The following is a 27,895-nucleotide window of genomic DNA, read 5'->3' on the forward strand; positions in this document are numbered from 1 at the left end:
GTTTTGCCAAATTTAATCATTTTCTAATTTAAAATAAAACTGTTGCTTTGTGATATTTTACTCTTTCTTAAGATATGTGATGTGAGGATTATGACAGAAAGACTGATCTTAAACATATTTTTCTTTTATGCTTGGCACTAGTAAGTCTGAAGTGGCACTGTGCACAGTGGTTAAACAAGTGCTGCAGAATTGGCCAGGCTTGAATCCAGGCTCTGTCCCTTAACTAGGTGAGTGACTTTGAGGTTTAGTTTAGTCATATATAAATTAGGATAAACACAGTGCTTCCTTGGCAGGATGTAAGGATTAAATGATATAATTCACATAAAGTGCTTAGCTCAATATGCAACACATGATAATTACTCAATAAATTAACCTGTTTCCATGTACTGCTCTAAGATGAGAATTGGGTGTTTTTTTTTTAAAGTAAGAAGGTTTATTTTCATCATAAATAACCAGAACCTGTTTAATAGTTTTAAACTATTAAGATCTCAGTATTATCTTTTTGACCTGCAAGCTGTTATCATAAAAGCAAAGTAGGAAATTCGGGATTCTGTTATTCTCAATCTAATCATGGCCTGAGAAGAAACAAAGAAGAATTTCTGAAGATAATTTTAAAATATCCTGAAAAGTAATTCACGTGGAGTCTCACTTATATGATGATTTATAATGTCACTATACCTTTGGACAAGTTAAGTTTTAGTAACTTAAAAAGTAATCTCTGAGTCTCAGTTTCTTTTTTTGTAAAGTAGGAACAATAATACCTTCTTCATTGGATTGTTAAAGGCTTAAATATATTTAAAGCACTCAACCCTGTCTCTGACATGTAATGAGTAAACATAAAATAAATGTTATTATAAATTTATTTGTTTTTTTAAAATGTTAGCACTTTGGAAGTTATGATGATTTGTAATTATAGCCAATTTGGTATTGAGTTACCAAAGAGAATACATCAGACTCCTGAATCATGATATGCCTTCCTACTTAGGTATACGATTTTGCTAGAGTCTGTTGTGTAACAAAACTATCTAAATAATCAATATAAAATTCAATGTAATTATCCTAAATATTTTGATAAATTTGTTTATCTTTAACAATTCTTCTTTTGTAAGCTTGGGCAAGAAAGCTTTATTTTTTTGTTTTCTAATTTTTCTTATATCTTTTGGTTCTCTGAAAATGAACACTTCATAGTCCATAAGCTTGTTAATTAATATTTTTTCCTAGAATAACATTCCTTTTTCTTTTTTCTCTTTTAGTGAGATACATGTTTATTCAAACACAAGATACCCCGAATCCCAACAGTTTAAAGTTTATTCCAGGAAAACCAGTTCTGGAGACAAGGACCATGGATTTTCCCACACCAGCTACGGCATTTCGCTCCCCTCTGGCTAGGTATAGTAGTATTTTTTATTTGCTTTTACCGAGAAACATAAATAACTGACTTCAGGGGTTAAGGTTGCCTTAGCTATTGCACTTTTATGTCCATTGCATCTGTTCAGTATAAAGATTGTTTTCTTTTCAGGTAAACAATAAAGAAAAACAAGATTTGATATTAAGAAACCCTTCTCTTGAAAAGTGATGTATTTAAGAGATCTGTAGCATGACTAAATAGAATTTATATTTTTACTTTTAAAAAATCTATCAAAATGATAATATGGCAGATATCCTTTCTAAATCTTTAAAATGTTGTTTTTTAAAAAAACATAAAAATGTGCTCATTTTATTCTCAAGGATAGCTGAATTTCTAGTTGCTTCAAAATGGAGTAGTTTCTAAAATATTCCTCTCAATTATAAATGATAATAATTAGTAGATGTGGCATGAATTTTTAATAAACTATTGAGTGGTGACAGTTTTTATTCATTTTTATTGAAGTATAGTTGATTTACAATATTGTGTTAGTTTCAGGTGAATAGCAAAGTGATTTTTTAATTTTTCTTTTCAGATTGTATTCTATGATAGGTTATTAAAAGATACTGTATGTAGTTCCCTATGCTACATAGTATGCACCTGTTGCTTACCTGTTTTCTGTGTAGTAGTCTTTATTGTTCATTCCATCCTTCTCACTTGTCGCTGTCTTCCTTTCCCCTTTGATAACCATAAGTTTGTTTTCTATGTCTTTGAATCTGCTTCTGGTTTGTGTATAGATTCATTTGCATTATTTTTGATGTTCTACATTTAAGTGATATCATGCAGTATTTGTCTTCTTCTGACTTACTTCACTAAGCATAATACTCTCTGCTGCTGCTGCTAAGTCGCTTCAGTCGTGTCCGACTCTGTGCAACCCCACAGACAGCAGCCCACCAGGTTCCTCCGTCCCTGGGATTCTCCAGGCAAGAACACTGGAGTGGATTGCCATTTCCTTCTCCAATGCATGAAAGTGAGAAGTGAAAGTGAAGTCGCTCAGTCATGTCTGACTCTGTGCGACCCCATGGACTGCAGCCTACCAGGGTCCTCCGTCCATGGGAGTTTCCAGGCAAGAGTACTGGAGTGGGGTGCCATTGCCTTCTCCGATAATATTCTCTAGGTCCATCTATATTGCTGTAAATGGCATTATTTCATTCTTTTTTATCATTGAGTAATATTTCATTGTGCCACATCTTCTTAAGCCAGTTATCTGTTGATGGCCACTTGGGTTGTTTCCATGTCTTGACTATTGTAAATAGTGCTGTTATGAATCCTGGGGTGCATGTATCTTCTGGAATTAGAATTTTCATTTTTTCTGGATATATACCCAGGAGTGGGATTGTTGAATCATATGGCAGCTCTTATTTTTAGTTCTCTAAGGAACTGCCTTACTATTTTCCGTACTGGCTGTACCAATTTACATTCAGTGGTGACCAATTTTTAAATTCACTAGATAAAGACATATTAAATGTATGTCAGATGATAAGCCACAAAGGATAAAATTATAAAACCCCTCTTAAACTGATAGCTAGAGGAAATCATTTAAAATAAAAAATGTTAAAGTCAGTCACATCAATTGAAATTTTTGGTGACCTAAGTCTGATACTGATTGCCAAGGATATTGAGAAAATAAAACTTAGATAACTGTTTCTGTGTACACAGAGCCATTTTATGTGTCTCATTTAGGGGAGCCAGAAATATGCTTATCTCAAGAATGGTTTTTAAAGTTTCTAGTTAATCAGTGTGCAAATTTCCTTTGACCTAAACGTGCCACTTCTTGGAAGATATCTTAGAGCATTGTTTTTTGTGCTTTTAAATACAAGCCACAGTAAGAAATATATTATGATGCACTATACACATACACACATACACATATACATACAAAGATACACCTATATCTGTGTATATATATATATGAATCACATACATATGTGTGTGTGTGTATATATATATATGAAACAAGTGTTTGATGAGGCAATTTTTGCCCTTATAAGGTATGAAACTTAATTATGTTTCCTTTCTTATGCTTTTTATATTGTTTTGTTCTGTTTTATTTTATTGAATAAAATCTTGGTTACTACATAATTCATTTTACAACTTACTGGTGGGTTTGAAAAACACTACCTGAAAGAATTACCACGTATATACATAAGATGTGTGCAGTGGTGTTCATTGTAGCCTTGTTGATAATGGTAGTAAGTTAGAAACAATCTAAATATTCATCAGTATGGATAGTTAGATAAACTTTGTCCATCCATAGCCCAGAGATATTGAAAAGGATGAGGAGGAACCATATTTACTGTTTTAGAGTGACATCTAAGACATATTGTTAGTGAAAAAAGCAAGTTGCAAAATAGTGAATACATTATGTGTTATTATGTGTATGAAAACAAAACACAAAAATGCACTGACAAAAAAGGTATGGAAGAATGTATATCAAACTGATAACAGAGAGTTCTCCAGGCCAGAATACTGGGGTGGGTAGCCGTTTCCTTCTCCAGGGAATCTTCCCGCCCCAGGAATCGAACCAGGGTCTCCTGCATTGCAGATGATTCTTTACCAGCTGAGCTATTCAGTTCAGTTCAGTCGCTCAGTCGTGTCCAACTCTTTGCGACCCCATGAACCGCAGCATACCAGGCCTCCCTGACCATCACCAACTCCCGGCAATAGTTTGAAATGTGTACATCAAATATGAACTCACATATTTAATATTTTTAAAAATGTAAAAATAAAAAAGCCCAAGTTGATTCAGTTATAGATTGGTTGGAGATGATTTCTGTCAGATGTTCAATTGGCCAAAACCCTTTTCAAATTAATCTTTTGGAAGTCACCCATTTCTTGAGTTTACAGAATTTGTTATCTTCAGTCAATCTTATTTTTGTTTGGCAGAGAATATTTTTGCTGTAAACATGAGGATGGAAACCAGTCTGTCCTACTGGTCATTGTCTCCCTAATGCTTAGAATGGTGTCTGTTACTCTGTATTCAAATATTAGTTGAATGAATAAGTAAACAGTAATATGTCTGACTTCAGAGAGGCATTTGACTTGTTTTTTCCTATCCTTGTAGAGAAGATGAAGAAATACAAGCAGAGGGTAGACCTACCTCTAAGGACTTGTGAAAGGGCTCTGAATCTCTGTAGTTGGCATGTTTATTCAGGGCATTTTTAAAACCAGCAACATTAATAAGGTATAATTACCAGTTTTTCAGATGATAGGATTTGCTTACCTATTGGATGACAAAATTCAGAGACATTTTAAAAAGTTTCATTAGGCTGGAATGATAGGTTAAAGCAAATAAGATAAAATCTAGCAAGAATAAATACTAAACTGTGTGCTTAAATTTTTTAAATGCCTAGCACAGTTATGGGATAGAAGAATCTGACCTCTCAATTATGTTAGAAATATGCTTTAAAAAGTCAGTCAAACTTTAACAGAGTCCTGGTGTCCAGCATAAGAGAGGTAATAGTTTTTGTATTCAGAACAAGTTAGACTACCTTTGGGAGAGTATTTTCAGCTCTAGGTATCATATATTTTTTTTAATTTTTAAAATATTTTCCTAATTACTCACAAGGTTGGACAACTTCTCATATGTTTGTGAGTGAAAGTCGCTCAGTCATGTCTGACTCCTTGCGACCCCATGGACATCCATGGAATTCTCCAGGCCAGAATACTGGAGTGGGTAACCTTTCCCTTCTCCAGGGAATCTTTCCAACCCAGGGATCGAACCCAGGTCTCCCCAGTTGCAGGCAGATTCTTTACCAGCTGAGCCACAAGGGAAATCCTAGGTATCGTATTTTGTTTTGGACATTGATGAATTGAAATTGTCCCAAGGAAAATAACCTAAATGACAAAGCATTATAATAATGCCTGAAACTCCTGTTTCAGCTTTTTCTTTCTTTTAGGGGCAGAACTTCTTTTTTTTTTCGGGGTGGGGAGACAGAACTTCTAAACTCTTTCCTCCAAGCAGTCTCCATGATATGACCCATTCTTCTCTAGGGAAGAATACTGGAGCGAGTTGCCATTTCCTACTCTGGGGGATCTTCCCAACCCAGGGACTGAACCCCCACCTCTTGCGTTTCCTGTATTGGCAAACTGATTCTTTACCATTGCATCCCTTGACATAGATCAGATGTCTTCTTTTGCAGCGTGCTTTCATTTGGGGAAAAAAAAATGCTTTGCTAATAGTACTAATCTAGGGTCCTACTTAGAGGTCCGTGTTTTGATTTATTGGATCATAAGCTGCAACCAAAAATTTTGTGACAACTTGCAGATTTAACGTTAAATGGTTGTGTAAAGGACCCAGCTGACATTGTCTCAGAAAAATTCCTAAACAATTTCAAAGCAATAATTTTGATAACATTCTTGCAATGGTAGACAAAGGAAAGGAGAACTGTGACCTTCCTTGGAGTATGTCAGCTTTTATCCCTAAAGTTGGGGGAAAAGGATACTGCTCTAGTGTCTGCTAGGTGTGGTACCTGTATCAGCGTTTGGGGAGGGGGGCCGTATTTCAAAATCCTTTGAAGGGTTTTTCAAATTATAATCTGCCCCTCTTTCTCTCAAAAATTAGCTTTACTGAAGTATAATTTATGTACAATAAAATTCACCAATTTCAAGTGTATAATTCATTGAGTTTTGATAAGTATATACAATGGTGTATCCACCAAAAAAATACCAATATAAAACATTTTTATCACAGCAAAAGATCCTTCATTCCCCTTTGTTTTCAGTCTTCCCTTGCTTCACCTCCCTGTTAACTTTTTTTTTTATGACAATGACTTAATTTTTAAAATTTTATTAAAAAATGCTTTTTCTAGGAAGGGATATATGTATACTTAAAACTGATTCATACTGTTGTATAGCAGAAACTACAACTTTGTAAAACAATTATCCAATTAAAAAAGATAAAACCAAGTAAAAAATGATCAGTTAATCCAATAACAATGTTTTTTCTAGCTTCTGTGAGATGTAATTGTCATAAAACATTGTATAAGTTTGAGATACACAGTGTGATGATTTGATACAGATGCAAGTTGTGAAATGATTACCGCAGAAAGGACAGTTAGTACATCTCTCACCCTGGTAACTGTTGATCTTCTTACCCTGTTGTTCAATTGCTAGCTTCTGTCCAACTCTGCAACCTCATGGACTGCAGCACACCAGGCCTCCCTGTTCCTCACGTATCTCCTGAAGTTTGCCCATGTTCATGTCCATTGAATTGGTGATGCTACCTAACCATCTACCACTGTTTTGCCTTTTCTAGAGTTTCATATAAATGGAACCATATAGTCTTTTCTGTTTGGCCTCTTTCATTTAGTATGATGATTTTAGAGTCATCCTTGTTCTTGTAGGGATCTGTAGTTCATTTCTCCTTACTGCCAAGTAATACTGTTGATACAAAGTATGTATGTGCTCAGTTACTCAGTCCTGTCTGCTCTTTGCGGCCCTTTGGACTATAACCCTGGGCCATACTGTCCATGGGATTTCCCAGGCAAGAATATTGGAGAGCCATTTTCTCCTCCAGGGGATTTTCCCACGTCTCCTGCATCCCTTGCATTGCAAGTGGATTCTTTACTGTTGAGACACTGGGGAAGATCTGATACACTGTATGATTATTCCCAATCTGTTTTGTCATTCCCCAGTGGCTCAGTGGTAAAGAATCCACCTGCAGTGTGGGAGAGTGGGTTAAATTCTTGGGTTGGGAAGATCCCCTGGAGAAGGAGATGACAAGCCACTCCAGTATTCTTGCCTGGAGAATCCCATGGACAGAGGGGCCTGACGGACTACAGTCCATGGGGTTGCAAAAGTATCAGACATGACTAAGTTATTATCTCTCAATTTTTATTTTTTCACAGGCAGTTATTTAGGATTGAGGGAGTAAAAAGTGTCTTTTTTGGACCAGATTTCATCACTGTCACAAAGGTAAGCATAGAATTATATAAAACAAGATGTGATGTACTTTCGGTTTTTTCTGAGTCCAATGCTGCTGTCCAGAATATCCATGTTTAATGTGTTTTACACATACTGTTATTAAAAATCTCAAGTTTACTTCTCATATTTCTCAAGATAATTATTTAATAGAATTCTCAAGTTGAAATTAACTTCCAGATCCCTTGTTTTTCAAGAAAGAAAAACATAAGCTTCAGAGAGTTAAATGCAGTATCCAAGACTCAGCCTTGGCAGGACTAAAATTTAGGCTTCCAAGTATTGTTTTTTACTAATTCTTAGCTTACATTGATAGAGTACAAAGAGAAGCTAGTAAATGATCAAATATATATATTAATATATATATATCAAATACATATATATATATATATATATGACCAACAGGATGATTGAATATTTGTCTTCTTTCACAGTGAGCATTTATAAAATGGCACCTAGCACATTTTTGTGTCAGCCTGCCATCCCACAATGACACTTTAGAGCTTCACAGATGAGAGCAGTGGGTTGTGTACTTCTGCAACACTTGGATAATCTCTTAATGTCAAAAAATCAAGCTAAATATGCTATACCCATCCAACATCTGAGATCATATTTGCTACAAAAGACTTTTGTTTTTAAGTGTGCTAGATTAATGAGAAATGAATTACTTAAATTTAAACTCTGCATATTCTTTTAAATCTATAATTGATATATACATGCTGAACTTAATCTCTTGTCCAGTTTTGCATCAAAATCAAAAGTATTCAATGAACTCCTCTTAAGCAGTTTGGAAGGATTCCTCTTATTGATTTACTTATTTTTATTTTTTACTGTACTGGGTCTTCGTTGGTTTTGTGTGGGCTTTCTCTAGTTGTAGCGAGCAGCAGCCACTCTTCCTTGTGGTGTGTGGGCTTCAGTAGTTGCAGTACCTGAGTTCAGTAGTTACAGCTCGTGGACTCTAGAGCACAGGCTCAGTAGTTTGTGACCCATGGATTTAGTTGCTGCAAGGCATATGGAATCTTCCTGGACCAGGGTCGAACCAGCGTCCCCTGCACTGGCAGGCAGATTTTTATCCACTGCGCACCAAGGAACGCTATGGATTATTTCTTAAGGATACCAGTCTCGTTGACAGTCTACAAGTTCTCTAGCACAGTAGCCATAGATGAGACATGTTATAGTTTGGGTTCAAAAGTTATGTCTTCAATGCTCTTAAGTAATATACATAGGTTGAATTTTTTTAATAGTCATAGGATATCCTGTATAGTTCATCAAGCAGTTATATCCTGTTTTATTAAAAGAATGGAAAGTCTGTTTATTATCCACTGTAAACATAGAATCCAATTTTTTACCTTATGAAAAAGTTATCATTTAATCATTTTGATATCCCCTCTATGGGGCATGTACACACACCACACTTAATACAGGTTTGATGAATGATTGAATGGGGATATGTTCTAAGATTGTATCTTCTAAAAATCATTATAAGCCAGCTCCTCAACAATAACTGACATATTTTCCAGAAATGTGTGCTGTTGCATGTTATAGAATATAGAGAGGGGAAGAGTCCTAAAAGATTCAGAGTCTTGTTTTGTATTTGTCTTTGCTCTTGGATGAAAGTGTAATGTTTTCCTTCAAATATTTACAGGAGAATGAAGAATTAGACTGGAATTTACTGAAACCAGATATCTATGCTACAATTATGGATTTCTTTGCATCTGGCTTACCTTTAGTTACTGAGGAAACACCTTCAGGAGAAGCAGGTAATGTGTTGGGAATTAATATTTAGCTTTTTAAAAAAATTGTTCTAGTTTCTTCACATTTGTCTTGATTTCTGAAAGCATGGGTAACAGAGTTTTGTTACTATATTATATTTAGCTCTGGAACCAATTCCAGAGGGGATAAAACCTCATGTATACTAGTTTTACCCATCATTTTATGAAACGTGTGTTTACATGGAATATATTATAAAAAACCAAAAATTTCAAACTATTATTTATTAAATTATAATATTTATAATATAATATAGTATAATATAATATTTATATTGTTTTCAAAATAATATAATGCTCACCAGTTTGCCCTTCTCTGAGATTTAACAGGAGTTAACTTTCTGCCTTAATTACTTTAGAATCATTTCTAAACAAACTATTAAAGATATAACTACCCCAGTTTACTTGCCTGGAGAATCCCATGGACAGAGGAGCCTGGCAGGTTGCATTCCATGGGGCTGCAAAGAGTCGGACACAACTGAGTGACTAAGCATGCACGTGTGCACATGTCTACACACACACACACAAACATTTGTATAAGCACCTTTAAATGATACAGTTTAACTTCTAGATATATACTCTAAATGAGTCTGATAAATGTACACAAGACAACATGTGGAAGCATATTTCAACACATTTCAAACATATTTCAACATGTTCATTGAAATATTTAAAAAATATATTAGCAGTTAAAAGGAGTGAGCTTGATTAGGAGATACTGATGTGAGAAGATATAAAAAATATTAAGTGGTAAAAGGAACCTGAAGGGTTCATTTACATATTCTTACAAATGTACCATTTATGCAAATTTTAAATAATACATGGAATAGTTATATGTGTTCTTGATAGATATATGTGTAAAACTGATACATCATTTTTAGAGCCTTTCACTACCTCTGCCAAAATGTAAAAATACACAAGGCTGTCGACCCAGCACTAGAAATTTACCTCATAGATATATTTGCAAAAGTACACTGATGAATACTTTACATGAACACATAGGATTGTTAGAAATAGCAGCAGGATTGTTAGAAATAGCAGCAAACTGGAAACAAATGATTTAAAAACTAGCCAAATGAAGACAAATTCATACAAAAATTATTTTGCACTTATTTGAAAATTGAGCCACATCTTTATATGCTGATATGGAAAAACCTTTTAGGTCTATATTAAATAGAAAAAAGCAAGATATATAACAGTGACTGTAAATATAGACATGTAAATGTAAACATGTACTAGAAGGGGGATATATACTAAACTAATGATAGTGGTTGCCTATAGAAGTGATGATGGCAAAAGGCACTTAGGTTTGCTGATGTAAGAGAATTTTAACTAAATTATATTCTGTTTATTTTATTAAAATCAAAATTGATATAATTTAATATTAATATGTTGGTACTTATATTGTTGCCAGAATCCTATTGTTTGTCACAATGTAATTTGAATTAGCTGCATTTTTAGTTTTCCCAATGATAAAGAGATTTTTTTCCAAATAAATATAAAACCCATAAAAATAGACATATGTGAAGATCTATATATAATCTTACAAAGTAAAAAGGAAAACAAAAATGGGCTTTCCTGGTGGTCCAGTGGTTAAGAATCAGCCTGCCAGTGTAGGGGATGTGGGTTTGATCCCACATGTGGGTTTGACTGGGAAGATTCCACATGTCTCGGAGCAGCTAAGCCCCTGCACCGCAGCTGCTGCGCCCGAGCACGCTGAAGGCTGTGCTCCAAACGAGAGAAGCCACCGCAGTGAGAAACTCGGGCAGCACTGCTGGATAGGAGCGCCTGCCCCCTGAAACCAGAGAAAGCCCACGTGCAGCAGTGAAGACCCAGCATAGCTAAAAATAAAAAATTAAATAAATAAATTTTTTAAAAAAGAAAAAAATGAAACAAAATGAAAAAACCAGGTTTTTGTTCAGATTTGTAGAACATTTTAGAATTCCAATAAGGCTTATATCCGTACTTAGTATTACTGATTATCATCATGAAAACCACTAAATTGAGGGATTAAAGATTTAACATAAAGTAGTTAAAAAAAACTTAAAAAGTGCCTTTTTGTCTCAAAGTTTTCATCAAGATCCAGACAATGTTTTTTCTTTGCTTCTTTTCAGTCCTTGAGAAGGATGAAAGTTTACAAATGTATTGGCCAAAAAATTAAAACCCTAACACCATTAGTAGATCACGTTATTTCAGTATATTCACAGTTATCACCAAATGTTGATCAGTGCGCCTTAGTTTTTCTTCAGAGAATCAAATGAATGATCCTTCCATTTCCCCCATATTATTTATTTCACTATACCAAGTTACATGTTCTATGCTTTTATTTTTTTAATGAGACATTAAGTTAAATCACTTTATTTTAATATTTGTACTTGCATGGATGTAAAATTTCTTTTGTTGATATGTTTTATTTGTAATTGTCTCTAGGATCTGAAGATGATGATGAAGTTGTGGCAATGATTAAGGAATTGTTAGATACTAGAATACGGTACGTGTTTGTCTTTCTACCTGATCAGTTATACTACAGTGTAGCAATAAATTTTTGGTTATCTCTGAGTAGTACAGAGGAACTCTGTAGTAGAGTTCCAAAACAAGTATAAGTTAATGTAAACAAAATAGGTAACCATAGAAATTGAATTTTAAAGTCTGCAGTTTCTTTACCATCTGAGCCACCAGGAAAGGTCCCTCCAAAATTTATAACACTCTAGTCTAAATACAGTCAGTAATTTATGTAATTTATCTTTCATGGTCACTATTTGGATTTGATATTATTATAATACCAAATTTCTTAGAAGAAAATGACTTAACAGTGTTTGGGAGAACTGTGAGGAGAGAAGGAGTACCTCTTTTCAGGCTGCTGCCCCACTTCTGCTTATAGTAAACCAACGGTCCTGCTGAGAGTTCCAAAAGAATCTAGGTAAAATACACAAAAATTTGTTGTTGGACAGTGTGATATAGCTGCCAAAGCAAATAAGATTCTGTAGAAAGGGGACGCACACTGAAGCTTCTCTTGGAGTATTTACTCATTCTTGGTGTGAGGTTAGAATATGAGAAGGTGGGCAAAGAGCAGCCACTGAAAAACAGAGAAACTGTGTTAACTTTCAGCAAATTTGTTGAGATTTGGAAGAATGAAGCTTTGACTTTAAGGAGCAAGACCCCAGAGGAAAGAAAAATGTAAGCCTTAGCACTCAGAGCTTCTCCCCACAAGGCACTTACTTGTTTTTAGCTGTGGAAGGGAAGAGACTAAGAAGTGAAACAAAAGACATCTGAAAACCTGAGCAGAATTTTGGCAATTTTATGGTACTGGGAGCGATAAAAGTTGAAGTTTGGGATCTGTCAAGGATGGTGGGGCCTCAGAGAACATCCAGGCTCTTAGTTGGGTTCTCTAGAGGACTATACCGTTGAAAGAGAGAAGCCAGAGTTAGCCCAAGTCTTATGAAACTATAGGCGAGTATTGAATGAACTTAATTCCACAGAGGGCTAAGCTGCTGCCACAAGATAGGATGAACCCTTTCTAGTATAATATAATTCCAAGTCACTTTCAGTTCAGTTCATTCGCTCAGTCGTATCCGACTCTTTGCGACCCCATGAATTGCAGCACGCCAGGCCTCCCTGTCCATCACCAACTCCCGGAGTTTACTCAAACTCATGCTCATCGAGTCAGTGATACCATCCAGCCATCTCATCCTCTGTCGTCCCCTTCTCCTCCTGCCCCCAATCCCTCCCAGCATCAGGGTCTTTTCCAATGACTCAACTCTTTGCATGAGGTGGCCAAAGTATTGGAGTTTCAGCCTCAGCATCAGTCCTTCCAATGAACACCCAGGACTGATCTCCTTTAGGATGGACTGGTTGGATCTCCTTGCAGTCCAAGGGACTCTCAAGAGTCTTCTCCAACACCATAGTTCAATAGCATCAATTTTTCCGCACTCAGCGTTCCTCACAGTCCAACTCTCACATCCATACATGACCACTGGAAAAACCATAGCCTTGACCAGACGGACCTTTGTTGGCAAAGTAATATCTCTGCTTTTTAATAGGCTATCTAGGTTGGTGATAACTTTTCTTCCAAGAAGTAGGCGTCTCTTAATTTCATGGCTGCAGTCACCATCCACAGTGATTTTGGAGCCCCTCAAAAAATAAAGTCAGCCACTGTTTCCACTGTCACCCATCTATTTCCCATGAGGTGATGGGACCAGATGCCACGATCTTAGTTTTCTGAATGTTGAGCTTTAAGCCAACTTTTTCACTCTCCTCTTTCACTTTCATCAAGAGGCTTTTTAGTTCTTCACTTTCTGCCATAAGTGTGGTGTCATCTGCATATCTGAGGTTATTGATATTTCTCCCGGCAATCTTGATTCCAGCTTGTGCTTCTTCCAGCCCAGCGTTTCTCATGATATACTCTGCATGTAAGTTAAATAAGCAGGGTGACAATATACAGCCTTGAGGTACTCCTTTCCCTATTTGGAACCAGTCTGTTGTTCCATGTCCAGTTCTAACTGTTGCTTCCTGACCTGCACACAGGTTTCTCAAGAGGCAGGTCAGGTGGTCTGGTATGCCCATCTCCTTCAGTATTTTCCACAGTTTATTGTGATCCACACAGTCAAAGGCTTTGGCATAGTCAATAAAGCAGAAATAGATGTTTTTCTGGAACTCTTGCTTTTTCGATGATCCAGTGGATGTTGGAAATTTAATCTCTGGTTCCTCTGCCTTTTCTAAAACCAGCTTGAACATCTGGAAGTTCACAGATCACGTATTGCTGAAGCCTGGCTTGGAGAATTTGGAGCATTAATTTACTAGCGTGTGAGATGAGTGCAATCGTGTGGTAGTTTGAGCATTCTTTGGCATTGCCTGTCTTTGAGACTGGAATGGAAACGGACCTTATCCAGTCCTGTGGCCACTGCTGAGTTTTCCAAATGTGCTGGCATATTGAGTGCAGCACTTGCACAGCATCATCTTTCAGGATTTGAAATAGCTCAACTGGAATTCCATCACCTCCACTAGCTTTGTTCTTAGTGATGCTTCCTAAGGCCCACATGACTTCACATTCTATGATGTCTGGCTCTAGGTGAGTGTAAGTGATCACACCATTGTGATTATCTGGGTCATGAAGATCTTTTTTGTACAGTTCTTCTGTGTATTCTTGCCACCTCTTCTTAATATCTTCTGCTTCTGTTAGTTTCATACCATTTCTGTCCTTTATTGAGCCCATCTTTGCATGAAATGTTCCCTTGGTATCTCTAATTTTCTTGAAGAGATCTCTAGCCTTTCCCATTCTGTTGTTTTCCTCTATTTCTTTGCACTGATCACTGAGGAAGTCTTTCTTATCTCTCCTTGCGATTCTTTGGAACTCTGCATTCAAATGGGAATATCTATCCTTTTCTCCTTTGCTTTTTGCTTCTCTTCTTCCCACAGTTATTTGTAAGGCCTTCTCAGACAGCTATTTTGCCTTTTTGCATTTCTTTTCCATGGGGATGGTCTTGATTCCTGTCTCCTGTACAGTGTCACAAACCTCCGTCCATAGTTCATCAGGCACTCTGATCTAGTCATCAGGACTATCAGATCTAGTCCCTTAAATCTATTTCTCACTTCCGTTGTGTAGTCATAAGGGATTTGATTTAGGTCATACCTGAATGGTCTAGTGGTTTTCCCAACTTTCTTCAGTTTAACTCTGAATTTGGCAAGAAGGAGTTCATGACCTGAGCCACAGTCAGCTCCCGGTCTTGTTTTTGCTGACTGTATAAAGCGTCTCCATCTTTGGCTGCAAAGAATATAATCAATCTGATTTCAGTGTCGACCATCTGGTGATGTCCATGTGTAGAGCCTTCTTTGTGTTGTTGGAAGAGGGTGTTTGCTGTGACCATGTGTTCTCTTGGCTAAACTCTATTAGCCTTTGCCCTGCTTCATTCTGTACTCCAAGGCCAAATTTGCCTGTTACTCCAGATGTTTCTTGACTTCCTACTTTTGCATTCCAGTCCCCTATAATGAAAAGGACATCTTTTTTGGGTGTTAGTTCTAAAAGGTCTTGTAGGTCTTCATAAAACCGTTCAACCTCAGCTTCTTAGCGTTACTGGTCAGGGCATAGGCTTGGATTACCGTGATACTGAATGGTTTGCCTTGGAAACGAATAGAGATCATTCTGTCGTTTTTGAGATTGCATCCAAGTACTGCATTTTGGACTCTTTTCTTGACTATGATGGCTACTCCATTTCTTCTAAGGGATTCCTGCCCACAGTAGTAGATATGGTCATCTGAGTTAAATTCACCCATTCCAGGCCATCTTAGTTCACTGATTCCTAGAATGTTAATATTTACTCTTGCCATCTCCTGTTTGACCACTTCCAATTTCCCTTGAGTCATGGACCTAACATTCCAGGTTCTTATGCAATACTCCTCTTTATAGCATTGGACCTTGCTTCTATCACCAGTCCCATCCACAACTGGGTGTTGTTTTTGCTTTAACTCCATCCGTTCATTCTTTCTGGAGTTATTTCTCCACTGATCTCCAGTAGCATATGGGGCACCTACCGACCTGGGGAGTTCCTCTTTCAGTATCCTATCAATTTGCCTTTTCCTACTGTTCATGGGGTTCTCAAGGCAAGAATTCTGAAGTGGTTTGCTGTTCCCTATCCAGTGGACCTATTCTATCAGACCTCTCCACTATGACCCGACCGTTTTGGGTGGCCCCACACAGCATGGCTTAGTTTCACTGAGTTAAACAAGACTGTCGTCCTGTGATCAGATTGGCTAGTTTTCTGTGATTCTGGTTTTAGTGTGTCTGCCCTCTGATGCCACAAGTCACTTTTGTTCTTCATATATGTTGTCCATCATTTATTGTCCCCAGAATTACTAGGCATAGAATTTGGAAACTGAACCAACAGAAAATAAACAAATCCATTGATAACCTAGATGTGAGAGTTATCAGACATGATCTTTAAAATGATTGTGAATAAAACGTTAGGGAAAACAGAAAGTCAGATGAATTTCATCAGAAGACTGGAATCTGTAAGAAAAAGTAATTCTGAAACTAAAATATACAATAGCTAAACTTAAGAATTCATCAGGTTGAATGTCACATTGGATACTGTTGGAGAGAAGATTAATGTACTGGAATGTATTAAAAGGGCAGTAGAAAATATCCAGCTAAAGTACAGAAAAGAGAATGGAAAATACAGCCCAAAAAAATGATAGACATAGAATATGTAACAAAAAAGTCTCACAATATCCTGTAGGCTTTTTAATATATGTAGAATTTAAATACATGACAAAAATGTATAAGGTGATAAGTATAAGTGTTCTTCATTCTTGGCATTATCTGGGAATTAATGAAAGTATAATTTATTTTGCTGTGCTGTGCGTGCTCAGTCATGTCCGACTCTTTGAGACCTGGACTGTAGCCTGCCAGGCTCCTCTCTGCATGGGATTTTCCTGGCAAAGAATACTGAATTGGGCTGCCATTTCCTTCTCCAGTGGACCATCCTAACCCAGGATCAAACTCACATCTTCTGCTTTGGCAGGCGAATTTTTTACCACTGAGCCACCTGGGAAGTCTGCACTAATCTATACTAGAGTCTAAGAAGTCAAGTAGACATCTTATAAACAATCGATAGTAAAAGACCATATAACCAAAATTCAGTAGAAGGGTAAAGTAGAATAATAATAAAGTAATACTTGTTTAATCCAAAATAATGCAAAATGATAAATAATAAGATGGTTGTATAAACCCAAATATATTAGTTAATGTACATACTACATTACGTACATGTAGTACATAATGAAATAAAAGTGTCAGATTGCCTGTTGAAAAAAAGCTATGTACTGCCTATAAGAGATACGTATCTTAACTATAAGGACAAAGAAAGGTTGAAAGTAGAAAGATGGAGAAATACATAGCATGCAAAGAATGGATAAGAGAAGGCTGGTATAACTGTACAGATATCAGACAAAATAAACTTTATAGCTAAAGACATTACTAGCAATAAAGAGAAATCTTTCATAATAATAAAAGGGTAATTTCTGTGAGGAATATACACTAATTTTAAACATATGCATCTAATAACAGCTTCAGAAGAGATGAAGAATATTTGACAGAACTAAAATGAGAAATAGATAATCCGCAACTACGGTGGGAGACCAACACATCTCTCTCAGTAACGAGTAGATCAAACACATACAGTGATGAGTAAAGATATGAGAGTTTTATACACATGATTAACAAACCGGACTAAATTGACACACATGAAACATTACATCCAACAAGAACAAAGTACTTATTTTTTTTCAAGTGTACATGGAAGATTTTCTAAACGGGACTATATTCTGAATCATAAAGCAACCCTGAACAAATTATATAGATTGAAATCATTGAAAATATTATTTTCTACAGTTAGATTAAGCTAGATGTCAGTTATCAAAAGGTATCTACACAATCTGTATATATGTGGAAACTAAACAGTGCTCTTCAAAAACACCAATGGTCAACAAAGAAATCACAAAGGAAATTTAAAATAGAATATTTGCCTGACCTTTGGACAGGCAAATTTTTTTTTTACAAGACATAAGAAAACTTAAGAGAAAGACATAAAGTAGACTATAATAAAAATAAGACTTCTTCATCAAAAGATATCACTTACCGTGAAGAAGCAAAGCACAGATTAGAAGATATTTATAATATGTATGTCAGAATATATTTAAAATCTCTTACATAATGTTAAGAAAGAGACAATCAAATAGAGCCTGGAGCAGACTCTTCACAAAAGCACTGGAGTGGCAATTCATGAAAGATAGTAACCAAATGACAGTAAACATGAAAAAGTACTCAACCTCCTTACAGATATTCAGATTTAAACTGTAATGAAATATCACTGCAGATCCACTGGAATGATTAAAATTATTAAAACTGACACCACCAATTGTTGGCAAGTTTGGGGAGCAACAGGAGCTCTCGTGTACTGCTGGTAGAAATATAAGTTTAAATAACTTTGGGAAACCGTTTGGCAGTAGCTACTAAATCTGGACATAAACATATTCTTGATGAGCAGTTTCACTCTTGGGTACATTCCCAGTTGTAGTTTATTAGTATGCCATAGGACATTTGCAAGAATCTCCATAACTGTGCCATTTGTAAAAGCCAAAAGCTGGTATTAACCCAGATGTCCATCAACAATAGAATGAGTCCTTCCCTGGCAGTCCACTGGCTAAGACTCCATACTCCCAATGCACGGGGCCCAGGTTCAGTCCTGGTCAGGGAACTAGATCCTACATGCTATAGCTAAGATCCAGAGCAGCCAAAGAGATAAATAAGTAAAATATAGATATTAAAAAAAGAATGGATAAATTCTGGCATATTCACTTAATGGAATACTCTGCAGCAGTGAGATTGAATGAACTCTTACTATATGCCACAGTGTAGACGAATTTTGCAAAGAGAAAAAGAAGCCTGATTAAAAAAGTTAATACTTTGTGTTTTCTAAATGGAATTTATGTTTATAAACTATAAAGTTAAAAAGCAGGCAGAATTTGTCAGTGGTGATAGCAGTTGGGATAATGGCTACCTTTGGTTGGGAGGAGTGATCAAAAGGAAGAATAGGGGGTACTTCTGGGGTTCCAGTGTTCTGTTTCTTGGTCTAGAACATATATATGTTCAGTTTGTTAAAATTTACTGAATTGATCATACGTGATTTATGCATTTTTTGGAATTATCTGTATTTCAATGAAAAGTTTTAACTGGAAAAAAAAGCCAGCACATGTCAGTCTCCCTCCATTTACTTAAAAGAAGTGAATGAGTATATCTTAGGTAATCAGTATAATTATTAGGAAATTTGAAATCTTAAATGATATACAAGATTAAGGTACAATAAGCAGATAAAGTTCTTGTATGAATGAATTGGCATTTTATCTGAAAGTTACAAATGAGACTAGCTACTAACTGTTGTTATTCTTGTTTATAAAAGTGACTCTAACTTTGTGAATTTATTAATATAAAATCAAAACTCTATGTTGTATTAAGTTTTTTCAATAAAAACATATTATTTTAAATATATCTGTGTCTGCAGGCCAACTGTGCAGGAAGATGGAGGAGATGTAATCTATAAAGGCTTTGAAGATGGCATTGTACAGCTGAAACTCCAAGGTTCTTGTACCAGCTGCCCCAGTTCAATCATTACTCTGAAAAATGGAATTCAGAACATGCTGCAGTTTTATATTCCAGAAGTAGAAGGTGTAGAACAGGTATGCCAATATCGTATGACAGTTTAGGTTTAGTATTAAAATGAATTTTTTGGAAAGAAAAGAAATTCATGACCTGACATTTTCTTCAACTGCTATATCATTGTGTTACCATTATTATCAGGCTCCTTCTTTGAGAATTATCTTAGTGCTAATAATTACCTGCTGTGTGCTCAGCAGTTTTCCAAATATTACCTCATTTATTTTCTAGTAACACAGTTTGTTAATATTAAATAAGTCAGTTTCATTTTGTACTTGGGAAACAGAGGGCATATTGCTGTTTTGACTGTAGAAAAATTATGAAAGGGAAACATCATGAAATTTTATAGATGACATTTACACGTCTTTAGTGGAAGAGCTCTACTACTTCATATTTTTTTAATTAATTGATTAATATTTGGTTGCACTGAGTCTTTGTTGCTGTGTGCAGGCTTTCTCTAGTTGAAATGAGCAAGCGCTACTCTTCATTTTGGTGCCCAGGCTTCTCATTGTGGTGGTTTCTCTTGTCACAAAGCATGGGCTCTTGGGCATGCAAGCTGCAGTAGTTGGGGCTCCTAGGCTCCAGAGCACTAGCTGTGGCGCACAGATGTGGTTGCTTCACGGCATGTGGGATCCTCCCGGACCAGGGATTGAACCTGTGTTCCCTGCATTGGCAGGTGGACTCTCATCCACTCGACCACGGGGGGAGCCCCTCCACTGCTTCACATTTAAATACTTCTTGTTCTTAAACATGCAGGCAAGAAGCCCTTCAAAGAATCACACTTTGTTGTACAAAGTACAGTTACAGAGTTTTAGAGCTTTATTTATAGCCTGAGGTCAACATTTTTTTCCTGACCAAATATATCTAAAGAATATATACTACCAGTATTTTTCTCAGCAGTAATAGTGACCTTCACTGCAGTAATTCTCAACCAAGAGGCAAGGACTTTGGAGAGCGATTATAAAGGAAGGAAAGAGTATATGGAAATTAAAAATTTGAAAAAACGCTTCAGGTAATTCTGTGCCTTTAAGGAGAGGGCATCATCTCTCAGCTCCTGTGAGAGTCACTCTTTTCTGGGCAGTACTGAAACCTGTCCCTGTGGTACAACACATGCCATCTCCTCTTTGAATTTCTTACTAGTTCTTTAGTTGGCGTTAAGCTCTTCTTTGGTGCAAAGCTTCTGTGTGTCTCGTTCAGCTTTCTGGTAATGGATAAGTTCCTTGAGAGAGTTATAATCGTACCTAGGTCTCTGTGTTCTTCTGTAACACTTAGCCTTGTGTGTTGTACTTGTTCTATACATAGTTTTCACTAAATATTTAGAAACATTATTCCAAATTTAGGAATATTTTGCCTAAGATAGAGGTTGATTGACAAAATTTTTTTGATTGGATGGTGGTGAGATTCGATGTAAAAATATCAGTTCCCTGAAAGTAAATATCCATTTTTATTCGGCCCAAAAGAATCTATGAGGGAATCGATTGTCTCAGATCAGAACCAGATTTGTCTAGATTTTGAAAAAATTAATTTTGGCCCCCACTATCCTTTGTATACCTTTTTAAAAAATAGTTAACACTTTGCTAGATTGACAAAGGAAGGTTTTTATTCATTTGTCCAGGGTTGGGTGATGAATTGGCAGTAGGATAATAAACCTGAGTTGGTTTTAATTATAGTAGGTGTGGTTAAGAGAAAAAATAGTGTTAGGTTTATATAACCCTTTTCTTTTCCAGAGGAGTTGGTTTTTATTATCTGAGTAATATATTAACTCATGAAAGATACTAATCCTTTCATTTTTTCCTTTGAGTATTCATTAGTATTTTTCTGTAACTTACTTGAAATGAAAATCTTCATATTTTTCTAAGGTTTAAAATGAACTTTTATCTGAGTAAGACCAACGTAATTAGTTGCTAGTAGATTTTCTAGCAACTATAAAGGTGTAGTTTCTTTACTTTTTTTAGGGATTCATTTTTCTAATACATATTTTTGCAGTAACAATTTGGAATATTTCCTTAGGACCATGCTTAGGGAGATAAGATGCTTTTGAAATAAAAACAAAATCAATTCTATAAGTCATAGAGCTAGAAAATACCAGTTCATCATGATAGTCCTCTTTGTCCACCTATGACTCTGCTTTTGGAAACCTCCTTTAGAACAAGGAACAGAGACCAATGTTTTAATTAACTTGCTGCCCAATATGCTACTGGAGATCAGTGGAGAAATAACTCCAGAAAGAATGAAGGGATGGAGTTAAAGCAAAAACAACACCCAGTTGTGGATGGGACTGGTGATAGAAGCAAGGTCCAATGCTATAAAGAGCAATATTGCGTAAGAACCTGGAATGTTAGGTCCATGACTCAAGGCAAATTGGAAGTGGTCAAACAGGGGATGGCAAGAGTGAATGTTGGCATTCTAGGAATCAGTGAACTAAGATGGCCTGGAATGGGTGAATTTAACTCAGATGACCATATCTACTACTGTGGGCAGGAATCCCTTAGAAGAAATGGAGTAGCCATCATAGTCAAGAAAAGAGTCCAAAATGCAGTACTTGGATGCAATCTCAAAAACGACAGAATGATCTCTATTTGTTTCCAAGGCAAACCATTCAGTATCATAATCCAAGTCTATGCCCTGACCAAAAACGCTGAAGAAGCTGAGGTTGAACGGTTTTATGAAGACCTACAAGACCTTTTAGAACTAACACCCAAAAAAGATGTCCTTCTTATTATAGGGGACTGGAATGCAAAAGTAGGAAGTCAAGAAACACCTGGAGTAACAGGCAAATTTGGCCTTGGAGTACAGAATGAAGCAGGGCAAAGGCTAATAGAGTTTTGCCAAGAGAACGCACTGGTCATAGCAAACACCCTCTTCCAACAACACAAGAGAAGACTCTACACATGGACATCACCAGATGGTCGACACTGAAATCAGATTGATTATATTCTTTGCAGCCAAAGATGGAGACGCTTTATACAGTCAGCAAAAATAAGACTGGGAGCTGACTGTGGCTCATGTCATGAACTCCTTCTTGCCAAATTCAGAGTTAAACTGAAGAAAGTTGGGAAAACCACTAGACCATTCAGGTATGACCTAAATCAAATCCCTTATGACTATACAGTGGAAGTGAGAAATAGATTTAAGGGACTAGATCTGATAGGGTGCCTGATGAACTATGGATGGAGGTTCGTGACATTGTACAGGAGACAGGAATCAAGACCATCCCCAAGAAAAAGAAATGCAAAGAAAGCAAAATAACTGTCTGAGGAGGTCTTACAAATAGCTGTGAGAAGAAGAGAAGCAAAAAGCAAAGGAGAAAAGGATAGATATTTCCATTTGAATGCAGAGTTCCAAAGAATCGCAAGGAGAGATAAGAAAGCCTTCCTCAGTGATCAATGCAAAGAAATAGAGGAAAACAACAGAATGGGAAAGACTAGATACCTCTTCAAGAAAATTAGAGATACCAAGGGAACATTTCATGCAAAGATGGGCTCAATAAAGAACAGAAATGGTATGGAACTAACAAAAGCAGAAGATATTAAGAAGAGGTGGCAAGAATACACAGAAGAACTGTACAAAAAAGATCTTCATGACCCAGATAATCACAATGGTGTGATCACTTACACTCACCTAGAGCCAGACATCGTGGAATGTGAAGTCATGTGGGCCTTAGGAAGCATCACTAAGAACAAAGCTAGTGGAGGTGATGGAATTCCAGTTGAGCTATTTCAAATCCTGAAAGATGATGCTCTGAAAGTGCTGCACTCAGTATGTCAGCACATTTGGAAAACTCAGCAGTGGCCACAGGACTGGAAAAGGTCCGTTTCCATTCCAGTCCCAAAGACAGGCAATGCCAAAGAATGCTCAAACTACCACACGATTGCACTCATCTCACACGCTAGTAAATTAATGCTCCAAATTCTCCAAGCCAGGCTTCAGCAATACGTGATCTGTGAACTTCCAGATGTTCAAGCTGGTTTTAGAAAAGGCAGAGGAACCAGAGATCAAATTTCCAACATCCACTGGATCATCGAAAAAGCAAGAGTTCCAGAAAAACATCTATTTCTGCTTTATTGACTATGCCAAAGCCTTTGACTGTGTGGATCACAATAAACTGTGGAAAATACTGAAAGAGATGGGCATACCAGACCACCTGACCTGCCTCTTGAGAAACCTGTGTGCAGGTCAGGAAGCAACAGTTAGAACTGGACATGGAACAACAGACTAGTTCCAAATAGGGAAAGGAGTACATCAAGGCTGTATATTGTCACCCTGCTTATTTAACTTACATGCAGAGTACATCATGAGACACGCTGGGCTGGAAGAAGCACAAGCTGGAATCAAGATTGCCGGGAGAAATATCAATAACCTCAGATATGCAGATGACACCACCCTTATGGCAGAAAGTGAAGAACTAAAGAGCCTCTGGATGAAAGTGAAAGAGGAGAATGAAAAATTTGGCTTAGAGCTCAACATTCAGAAACCTAAGATCATGGCATCTGGTCCCATCACCTCATGGGACATAGATGGGTGACAGTGGAAACAGTGACTGACTTTATTTTTTGGGGGGCTCCAAAATCACTGCAGATGGTGACTGCAGCCATGAAATTAAAAGATGCATACTCTTTGGAAGGAAAGTTACAACCCTCCTGGACAGAATAGTAAAAAGCAGAGACATTACTTTGCCAACAAAGGTCCGTCTGGTCAAGGCTATGGTTTTTCCAGTGGTCATGTATGGTTGTGAGAGTTGGACCATAAAGAAAACTGAGCACTGAGGATCAATGCTTTTGAACTGTGGTGTTGGGGAAGACTGTTGAGAGTCCCTTGGACCGCAAGGAGATCCAACCAATCCATCCTGAAGGAGATCAGTCCTGGGTGTTCATTGGAAGGACTTACATTGAAACTGAAACTCCAAAACTTTGGCCACTTGATGGGAAGAGCTGACTCATTTGAAAGACCCTGATGCTGGGAAAGATTGAGGGCAGAAGGAGAAGGGGACGACAGAGGATGAGATGGTTGAATGGCATCACCGACTCAATGAACATGGGTTTGGATAGACTCCGGCAGTTGGTGATGGACAGGTATGCCTGGCATACTGCGGTTCATGGGATCGGAAAAAGTCGGACACGACTGAGCGACTGAACTGAACTGAACTGAATATTCAGTTGGCTTTTATGCTGCTAAAATAACAGATTTTGATGCAAACCTTGTGCTTTGGGGCTGTTGATAGATTTATTCTTACTAGATTGGTGTGCATTGTTGCAGAGTATTTTAGGTAAGCAAGTAATATTAAAATCATGAAAATAGCAATTTCTACTCCTTAATTCTTGTATTCTCTTTTTTTTGTTTGTTTTAGGTTATGGATGATGAATCAGATGAAAAAGAAGCAAACTCACCTTAAACTCACTTGAGTTTTCTGTGGGCCCTGCAGTTGGACTTGTTGATAATATGTACTAAGCTTTTATTATTAATCTGCTAAGCAACTAGGATTAATAAAATATGTCCCTTCTTCAGAGAATGATATATAAATATTGCATGTTTGCTTTACCTCATATGAGTTATTTATAACATCCTGAATCATCTTCTGTACACGTGGATTTTATCCAGGGATATTTTTATTTTTGTTCTTCATTTCTCATGGTTCCTTCTTTGCATAATGTGTGAAGCAGTTTAAAATACATTCCCTACCCCCAATCTGATTTATTTACTCTTTCAATACAGAAGTAAATAGGGAGAATCTTAAGATATTTTTAAATGGCTTCACTTTTTATGAGATGTTTTAAAATATTTTTACTGAATTTTTACCTTGTTAAACACTAAACAATTTTAGTTTTAACATAGTATCTGGTGACTTCCCTGGTGATCCAGTGATTAAGAATCCACCTTGCAATGTAGGGGATGCAGATGGATACCTGATCAGGGAACTAAGACCCCATGTGCCGCCGAGCACTTGAGCCTGCATACCACAGTGAAAGATCCCAAGTCCTTCGACTAAGACCCGATACAGCCAAATAAATAAAATATTTTTAAAAAATGGTATCTGGCTAGTAGCTCCCAATGTAGTATCATGTAACTTCCCACTGAAAGACCAAAAAAAGAAAAATCATAATGTTGAAAACTGATAAAGAACCAAGTCCTAGAATGCAGACAAAATTTCTATTGATTACAAGACAGCAGACTGAATTGAGAAAAACTGCCTTAGTGTGCCATGCCAGAAATTTCGACAGTTATCTTTCTATTAACATAATGCAAAGAGCCAACTCATTGGAAAAGACCCTGATGCTGGGAAAGATTGAAGGCGAAAGGAGAAGGGGGCAGCAGAGGATGACATGGTTAGACAGCATCACCAACTCAATGGACACGAATTTGAGCAAACTCCGGGAGATAGTGAAGGATAGGGAAGCCTGTCGTGCTGTAGTCCATGGGGTCGCAGTGAGTCGGGCATAACTTAGCAACTGAACAACAACAACTTTCTACCACAGGGGTAACTTTTTTCAGATGACCCAAATAGCAAATTACGTCTCTCTTGTTTTTGATGGGACTTCCCTGGTGACTCAGACAGTGAAGAATCTGCCTGCGATGAGGGAGACCTGGGTTTATTCCTGAGTTGGGAAGATGCCCTGGAGGGTATCAACTACCCACTGATAGCTGATAGTGGGTCGGGAACAGCTACTCACTCCAGTATTCTTGCCTGGAGAATTTCATGGACAGAGGAGCCTGGCAGGCTATAGTCCGTGGGGTCGCAGAGACAGACAGGACTGAGTGACTTTCCCTTTCATCTTGTTTTTCTATAGGAATTCAGAGACAGAAATTCATAGACAGTATCAGGGAAGGAAACATAAGTATGTTGGATCTTTGGAACTTTGTTTCTCAAAAGTATGGAGGTTAACATAGGGATGGAAACAAAAAGAACTCCAGCAGTTGTGAGTGCTGGAAAGAAAAGTTTTTATTTTTTTTCTTTTGGTTCATAGAACCGGGCATTGAGGTTGGAGAATTTGTTTCCTGAGCCATTATAGATGAATTTAGGTTAGACTTACTTTGGGAATTACTCTGTAAGCTAGGCACATTAACCTGCCCTTTAGCTGAAGCTACAGGAAATTGAGATTGTGGAGGAGATGTAGTTAATCAGTCTTGGGTCTGGCCACAAAATAAGTGGCTGAGTGGGGGTGGGAGATTCAGTTACTGGAATATAGGAACTCACAGAACTGAGAGGCCAAGTTATTGGAAAGATTCTCTACAAAAGGGAGCAGCCATGAAGAACAAGGAGGGAAGGTGGAGAACATTTCTCAGCACAGTGTTGTAATCAGAATCTGGAAGCTGTGAAATGTATTTGGAACTGCAGGAAGCTAAGTAGGACTTGAGTTTGAAGTGGAAGGCCTCAGCTGGAATGGGGCAGAGGTAGGCAGTGCTTCGTGCAGATAGCGCTGTAGAAGTTCTTGGCTGCCTACCCTTCTTACACCCAGAGAGTTTATGCTGAGACTTTCTTCTCACTGCGAGGTCTTCTCAGTTACCATTTGCTTGCCCTGTCCCCAGGGAAGATAGGTCTCACCTCAGTCCCAGGGGATAAATTACGACTAGTCTAACTCAGTACATCTTGACTCCTTTTTTCTTTGCCAGTCATTAGTCTTAAGTATGGACACAGTCGTGTCCGACTCTTTGTGACCCCATGGACTATGCAGTTCATGGAATTCTCCAGGCCAGAATACTGGAGTGGGTAGCCGGTCCCATCTCCAGGGGGTCTTCCCAACCCGGGGATCAAACTCAGGTTTCTCTCATTGCCGGTGGATTCTTTACCAGCTGAGCCACCAGGGAAGCCTCTTAAGTATCGATATGTGACCCAACTCTGCCTGTGAACTGAAAGGGAAAGTCTATTAGAAAGTTCTGGAAAGGTCATCTTCCTTGATTGAGAGAGAATGAAGTTTATATGTAAAGAAGGCTCTTTGCCTCTCCATTACATTCCTCCCTGCTAGGTACACTGTAATATGAATACTTGATGTCCAAGGCTCTGACAGTTAGCTTGTGGTCATGAAAAGCCAGTTTGCTAAGAACGGCAAAGAAAAGGGGGGGAAAAAAAGGAGACCTGGATATTTGAGGACTCTATTGACCTTTGAGCTAGTCCAGGAACCACCCATTTTCAGAGTATCATGTGAGATAAAAGGTTTCCTTGTTAAAGCTACTGTTATCAGTTACTCTCATTTGAAGCTGGTTGCCTTCTAACAAAGAACCTGGTAAGTCATGGAGAACTTTGTAAGTAATTTTACTGCTTAATTATTTGTGGCAGACAGTGCCAAATGTCTATCCTAAAATGACAACAAATTTACATTTTTATTTACTTAATTTTTTTTTCAAATTTACATTTTTAACTGAGCCACTTTTTCAAGTTATTTTTTCAGTCAAATATTAATTTAGGTGTAGTTTAATCAGGTAATTGTTTTTCATTTTGAATGTTTTAAGTTATATTTAATTTCCTTCTCCTGGACAGCCCCAAAGAAAGTAATCATTAGTTAGTTGTTTTTCACTAAAACAAAAATAAAAATTAACCCCTCAAAATGTATAAACTTTTGTTAAATGAAATATTCTTGAAAGCACTTTATGGGACATTTC

General features: G+C 37.2%; 1 protein-coding gene across 5 annotated transcripts in view; it reads left to right on the forward strand.

The window, feature by feature from the left end:
* The window catches only part of NFU1 (NFU1 iron-sulfur cluster scaffold), a 33,512-nt gene extending 8,217 nt beyond the window's left edge, over positions 1 to 25,295 (forward strand). For 4 of the 5 annotated variants that reach the window (XM_065929024.1, XM_065929025.1, XM_065929027.1 and 1 more), the window contains exons 3-8: positions 1,254 to 1,389; positions 7,255 to 7,321; positions 8,970 to 9,084; positions 11,524 to 11,584; positions 19,149 to 19,323; positions 24,648 to 25,295. In XM_065929024.1, coding sequence (XP_065785096.1) covers positions 1,254 to 1,389; positions 7,255 to 7,321; positions 8,970 to 9,084; positions 11,524 to 11,584; positions 19,149 to 19,323; positions 24,648 to 24,692 — 599 coding nt within the window. In that variant the 3' untranslated portion in view covers positions 24,693 to 25,295. Of the gene's footprint in view, positions 1 to 141; positions 228 to 1,253; positions 1,390 to 7,254; positions 7,322 to 8,969; positions 9,085 to 11,523; positions 11,585 to 19,148; positions 19,324 to 24,647 lie in introns of all 5 variants that reach the window. The other variant, XM_065929028.1, reaches the window with a different exon arrangement.
* Positions 25,296 to 27,895: the final 2,600 nt, after the last annotated feature.

The sequence above is a fragment of the Muntiacus reevesi genome, chromosome 3 (assembly GCF_963930625.1).
Source record: "Muntiacus reevesi chromosome 3, mMunRee1.1, whole genome shotgun sequence".
NCBI classification, from domain to species: domain Eukaryota; kingdom Metazoa; phylum Chordata; class Mammalia; order Artiodactyla; family Cervidae; genus Muntiacus; species Muntiacus reevesi.